Source organism: Struthio camelus, chromosome 18 (genome assembly GCF_040807025.1).
Source record: "Struthio camelus isolate bStrCam1 chromosome 18, bStrCam1.hap1, whole genome shotgun sequence".
Lineage (NCBI taxonomy): Eukaryota > Metazoa > Chordata > Aves > Struthioniformes > Struthionidae > Struthio > Struthio camelus.
In genome coordinates this window covers 18,100,892-18,107,244 of record NC_090959.1, presented here as the reverse complement: position 1 = coordinate 18,107,244, position 6,353 = coordinate 18,100,892, and the positions used below count along the sequence as shown (strand labels likewise).

At 44.4% G+C, this 6,353-nt stretch overlaps 1 protein-coding gene across 4 annotated transcripts in view; it reads right to left on the bottom strand.

Annotated features, from left to right (window-relative positions):
* Positions 1 to 383: 383 nt before the first annotated feature.
* Positions 384 to 6,353, bottom strand: part of HELZ2 (helicase with zinc finger 2) — a 34,926-nt gene continuing 28,956 nt past the window's right edge. For all 4 annotated transcript variants that reach the window (XM_068912197.1, XM_068912194.1, XM_068912195.1 and 1 more), the window contains exons 16-20: positions 5,977 to 6,111; positions 5,506 to 5,724; positions 4,961 to 5,117; positions 4,358 to 4,525; positions 384 to 3,821 (exon numbers count right to left, since the gene is read on the bottom strand). In XM_068912197.1, the coding sequence (XP_068768298.1) occupies positions 3,700 to 3,821; positions 4,358 to 4,525; positions 4,961 to 5,117; positions 5,506 to 5,724; positions 5,977 to 6,111 (801 nt within the window). In that variant the 3' untranslated portion in view covers positions 384 to 3,699. The remainder of the gene's footprint in view (positions 3,822 to 4,357; positions 4,526 to 4,960; positions 5,118 to 5,505; positions 5,725 to 5,976; positions 6,112 to 6,353) is intronic.

Genomic DNA, 6,353 nt, shown 5'->3' with positions numbered 1-6,353 from the left:
CCCCCTAAGTAATTTTTCCCTCTTCCTTCCTCCAAAACACCTCACCTGAATGCCAGGCTCCTGAAATCAGCCACCCCACCTTCCTTCCATCTCTGGTTCCTCTCACCCTGTACACCCCATGCCTTATAATTACCTAGTCATGATTTCATGCTCACCCCTCTACAGTGCATGAAACATTCCCTCTAAAAGACCCCCCCCCAAAAAACAAACAAACAAACAAACAAACAAACAAACAGGAAAGGGCAATGTGTCCATAGAAGCAATATCTAGAAGACAATCTTTTGGGTCACATACTGCACTTAACGCTCATTTTCTCTTTTATGGTTTGGTTCAGTCCAAATACAGTTGGGCCCGCACAGACTCTAGTCACTGTGACATAAACAGACCTTTTAGTAATAAATTTTATTATTTAAATAAATTCAAATAATTTTTACAATTATGGCTTAAATATCAAAAAGGAATGTTGAGGTTCATTCTTACAAACATTAGAAGCAGGTAAAAATATTTGTGTCCAAAATGCAGTTTGAGGTCTGCTGCAAGTCACAGACATACAAAAGATAAAAACCTGCCACATTTAAAGTTCCTTAATTTACACTTCATTACACTTAACATTTCATTTCTATTTTAAAAATACTTTATTGCAATAAATTGATCATCCTACACAGATCTGTCCAAATCCTCCAAAACCATCCTCTAGGCTTCTCCTTTGCCAGCTGAAGCCAAAGACTTTTCCCAGTTCTGTATGTCTGTAATTTCACCACAAGTCAGAGCAGGGTGCAGGGCGGTTTCTGTGATCACAGACTGGTCACAGCACAGACCAGGGCCTGCAGCGGTTTGCTGTGCGTACAGGTCCCCGCTGTTTAACTCACGGTCGAGCTCTAGCTAGTGCAGAGCAAATTAAGTCATTCTGCTGGATGAATGCACCTGTGTCTCCCTGAAACAGGGTTCTTGCGTCCATGAGCTGCATTAGTATTGTGATCACACAAGCCTGTGCACCAGGTTGACAGTGATTTCCTACTAGAATTACAAAAGGGTCTTTTTGTTGCTTTGTTTTGTTTTGAGTGTTATAAGAATATTTGCTTTCACAGAAAATTCTTTCAAAAGTAAATTCAAAGCTCTGTGTGCAAATGAAACCAGACTACTTTGAACTTTTTTTTCCTGTACTAACATCTATGATTCTAGCTATCCATGAGCATAAAGACAGGAACACAGTATCCATAACACAATATTCAGTCACCATTAACAGTCTAGAAAAATTTTCAATGAATTGCACTTTCTGCTATCCCTGACTATTGCAGCTACATGACCAACTCTGCAGTTACCTGTGCACAGCACAAACAGCCTAGGCCTGGGGGCTGGCTGTCACTGCTGTTTGTGTGGTTTAGGAGAACATTTTCTAAACACAAGTTATAAAACGCATCTTCAGAGACAAAAGTCAAGATACTGTCTTGCAACACAGAAGTGACTCAACAAAGCATTTCATTCTAGGCTTTATCTTCCAAGGAGTAGCAGTAAACATTTTTTTTCCCCGGTGCAGGCAAAGGGAAGTGGGGGTTGGGGGGGGGGGGTCTATTTCTTGGTCTATACAAACGCATGGCCAAACCCCACACATGAGTATTGGACTAAGCCACTAACCTTCAGGTGAGTCTCCTCATTTGTGTTAGATGTAATGAAATAACCAGCAGAAAATCAAGGGAGGGACTCTTCATTTACATTAGATGATGAAAATGGGGCCCACTGGTTCTAAAGGGAGCAGGATGAGTTTGTTAGACTATCTGCTGACTGCTTGCACCCTGCTGAAGTATTTAACCTAAGGATGCCAGCAGCTTCTGCAATCCTCCACAGCGCCTTTGAGATGACTGCACTTCAGTAGTCCACAAAATGATTCCCATATAAGCTTATTTTGGAATTGCAATAATATTTGCAAAATAAGGCTGGTGTGAAATCCTTAAGATTCAGCGTGCGATGGCTTCAGGGAGGAACCATGAACATCTGCCTTGATATCTTACCAGTTTTTATTGAGCATCTTTAGAACCAGTGGAGTTACTTCCTACAGGCTTTTGTCCCATGTGGAATTTCAAGCCATACGCTAGTTGTTATGCCTCAGTAATATAAAAGCAAGCCTAGGAAGTCTCTAGCGTACAGCTCGAATCCACCAGGTGCAGAAGTGCAGGGAGGCAGTTTAAAATAAGGAAAAGAGGAACAAATTTTCTCCATAGATTCTTGAATCAAGTTTAACACAGAATCAGAGCATGAAAAGGAACACAGCATTACAAATGGATTTTTTTCAGACACAGTGCTTTCTTATTGCACGTTCCTTCACATTGGGAAAAGAGCCCTGCTGCATTTTTAGTGCAAATATAGGACCAAATTCATCCCTGCCGTTACACCATGAAGTCATGGGGACCCATCATTTATGCCAGGGATGACTCTTGTCCAGCACAATATACATTTGGTGCAAAAAAAATGCTGTGATTGCATTTTGGCTCAATCCCATGTGAGCATCCAGAGACAGTCATGCATTTGGTCTCACGAAGAGCTGAGGCAGGCACTTCATACATTCAGAACCGGAACGAGTTAAAAGGTGCTCCCCTGAAACTACCACGCTGCAAAAAGCACCTCCATGATTCAGTAGGGAGCCCCACTTCACCACATCACCATACATCTGTATCAGCTGTAAGTCATGGGCAAATGCAGCCTTCTCTAGTGAATCACAATTTCCAGTTCGCAGCAGTTTGGTTACTTAAAATAAAAATAAAAAAATACATTATACACATATACGTCATGATACATTTATCAAGTTTCCAACACTCCTCTTAAAAGCTCAGGCCATCAAGTGTGAGACAAAGTTCAGAGTTAAAAGTTAATAAATTAGAAGCAGCTTTAAAAAAATAAGGGGTAGGAAAAGGGTTTCTTACAGGAAGAGAAAATTTCAAATAAAATCCCGAACAGTTTAAAATACATTTACAAATTTCAAAGTTTCCAGGTAGGAGCAGTTCTCAGTTTTCAGTAACTCTATATGGTGAGGATAACTTCCTTCTTTGTACAAAGAGTAAGCAAATCTATTTACAAAATCAACTTGGCCTTGGCTCTGTGATATTTATAAGCTCTGAGAACAGCATTTTGGCTAGATAAAGAATGTTACGTGGTTCTCTTTTTGCTTTCTTCCTTCACTTAAAAAAAAAGCTTTTCTGCTTCAAGAAATAAGAAGTCTTAAAAATTCCCTGGCCTTGGTTTTAAAATGAGTGGTATAACTCAGAAGCTTTGGTCCTGTATGGCAAATCACAGCTTGCCTTGCAGATCTGTTGCATGCAGTCATTCAGCTTTTGATGAACGGAATGTAGATTAGGTCCCCAAAGCATAGCTGCACAAAGAAATAGGATGGCGGCTCCGCTGAGCGTCTTATAGTTAAAAAAACAACATCATCATCAATAAAGTCACAAGCCCATCCATCCATTCCCGTTGCTTTTTGGTTTGCTAGAGCTGAAAGTTCCTGTCCAAAGTTGCACTGACAAAAAACCCCAAAACCCAAAGCACACACTGAAGCCTGAGCTGTCAACGTGCAAGGAAAGGTCTAGGCTCTCTTAGTGCATTTTGCTCAATGGTTAATGTTTGAATAATGGAAAGAGTGCATCGTTCCCCAAGGCACACGTAACAGTTCAGGTAGAGACGAGCTCATCGAGGTATAATCCATTCTCATCAGTGGAGGGCTAAAGTCTTCCTGACAGAAATAGCTTGGGCTGTGGTATAGCAGTTGTGCTGCATGTAATGCTGAAGCAGTCTCTTCCATAGAGGGTTGCATTCCAGGAGGTAACGGTTTCCTAGAGATACAGGGAAGGAGGGCAGGGGGTTAGTGGCCAGAAGAGGCTAATAGGACTCCATCAGAGACTGGCCAGAAACTTTTGGCTAGCAATTCCAGCCTAATGGTACTGGATAGCTTGCAGGGACACTTCCTTCAGCCGGAGCTCTGTGAAATCACAGCTCCCTTTTTAGGGCTGCCATATTTGCTAGCAGCTTCTCTACACATCACAGCCTATACCTGCATGATTAGTAGGAAAATAAGCAGCCGAATTCAGTTAGAAGAGAACTTGAGGGCACAAGTGATGGAAACAACACACCCTGAACCAGAGGGTGAGAGAAATTATCCATGCTGCACATATACCAGCAACATGCATGAGCCACATGCACGATCTTGGCTTTGTGTAGATTTCCCAGATAGCTCAATTTCTAAATCACAGACAGCCTAAAGGGCAGAGGAGCAAAGCAAGATCATTGGTTCTACTGGTTTGGAGGTCCACTACTTTATCAAAATCTTCCTGTTCCCCTGCAAGCCTGTGCACGCTCCCACGCTACTCACCTATAATGCAGAGGCCTTCCTGAGCTCGTGTGATACCAACATTAACCTGGTTTGGGTCAGTAACAAATCCCAGGTACTTCTTCTGCCAGCTTTTTGTGGGTCTCCTATCAATCTCTGATCGGGGACAGGAGCGCACAGTGGACAGGATCACGTATCTCCACTCGCTTCCTAGAAAGAGGGAATTGAACAAGATTTTTCAGAAAGTGTCTGGCTGCATCACAAGGCACTCCTTTCTCTATAGCAAGCATCCACAGAACTGCAAGCCACCATTTGGGCGTCTCCAGCTTTGGAGGCTATTTGACTCCGGGTCATTGCTCTATACTTTACTATTACTATGGAGGTTCTTTAATATCCCCTTCAGATGTCCTTCATATTAAAACTACCTTCTTATGTTCATCAGTCTCTCCCTGCCTGGGCACTGCAAAGGCTTCCAAGGAACTAATTATGATCACAAATCACCCAGAAATCTAGCCCAGAGATGCCTCCTGCATGGCTGAAATGACCCGGATATCAGATTTTCTTGCCTTTGCGAGAAGTTGCTTTAACTTCCTCAGGAAGGCAGGAGGGAAGAGGAATAACTCTTCCCTCTCCTGAGAGCCTCACCTTGACTTTTCATGATAGTGCAAACAGTCACTCCACGGATGCCCTCCCTCAAGAGGCGCTTGCTGATCTCGGACACCTGGGCGTTGTAGGGGCTCAGGATGGCGATGCTCTCCGGCCGGATGGTGCCATCTAGCGTCAGCTGCTTCGCCGTCCTCACCTGGGGAGAGGCAAGGTCCTGCTGATGGGGAAACAGCAGCCCGCAACCAACACACCCTGCTGGAGGGCGGAAGGACATGGGTCCCTCCAACGCCATACCCGAAACGTCGCAATAGTACCTGGCTGCACTATTCCCTCTGCTGGGGGTCACGCTTCCCTGCAACTGCCTCTCACAGGGAGGAGCGTGGCATGGCGTACTGAGACCCAGAAAAACTCCAGGCAGGTTCTGCACACAGGGAGCCCGTTTTCCCACTGACGTTCATTCTACATCCCTGCTCACCATAACAATCCCATCTTCCCTCCGTGATCTGCAAACTGCCCTAGGATAACACGCCAAAATTTCGCAGCTCCCGCTATACCCCAAGATCCTTCTCCTGGCCTCTGCTTACCGCCTGCTCCACTTCTTCTTGGTTAGCTTTGGAGTTCTCATTTCCTTCCTCAGTAGAAATCATGAGGCTCTGCTCCTTCCCCTCTATGTGCCCAAAGATAATCGGGCAGCATTTATTGTCTTTGTGGTAGAAGACGCTGGCTTTACGAAAAAGCCGAGGGCATGTGTTCAGCCGCCTTTCATAAAACTCCTGCGATGGGAACTTGCAAATGTCTTTGTGCTGGCAGAGAAAAGGGGAGAAACTGAGATGAACAAAAAAACCAAGGAACCCCTCCGCCCTCAGCTGCTTTTTGGACAGGCTTCACCTGCAATGCCACTGTGCTCTGCCTTGCACTGTGCAAGTGCATTATTCATTACCCCAGGAAGGGAAAGCACTACTGGAGAATATCTGTTTCTCAGTGGCTTGAGGCAAGCCCTGATTGCAACATTCACTGTGATGGAAAAAAGACAATCCACATAAGAAAAGCCTCACCATACGGTACTGCGTATCCAGCATCCAAGCCTGATTCCGGTAACGCTCAAAAAGAGACGTCTCCATGCCAAGACTCTTGCAGAAGTCATTGTTGACTACGGGCCGCAGCTGTTTATGATCCCCGAGCAAAACAACCTGGAACAGAGAGTGGACTCCTCAATTCTGAAAGTGGCGGCGCAGGCGAAGGCAAGCAGCTCTTTGGCTATTCACGCTCAGGCATTCATTGCTCCTTATATTATGGTTACAGCAACCTCGATCAGGGACCATGCTGGCCGTTATACAAACAAAGAAGAACCTGATCCAGATAATTTGGAGTCTAATTCTTATCTGATAGGAGAGAGCTGTCGCGTAGCAAGAATCTACCAAGATCTCCTCTA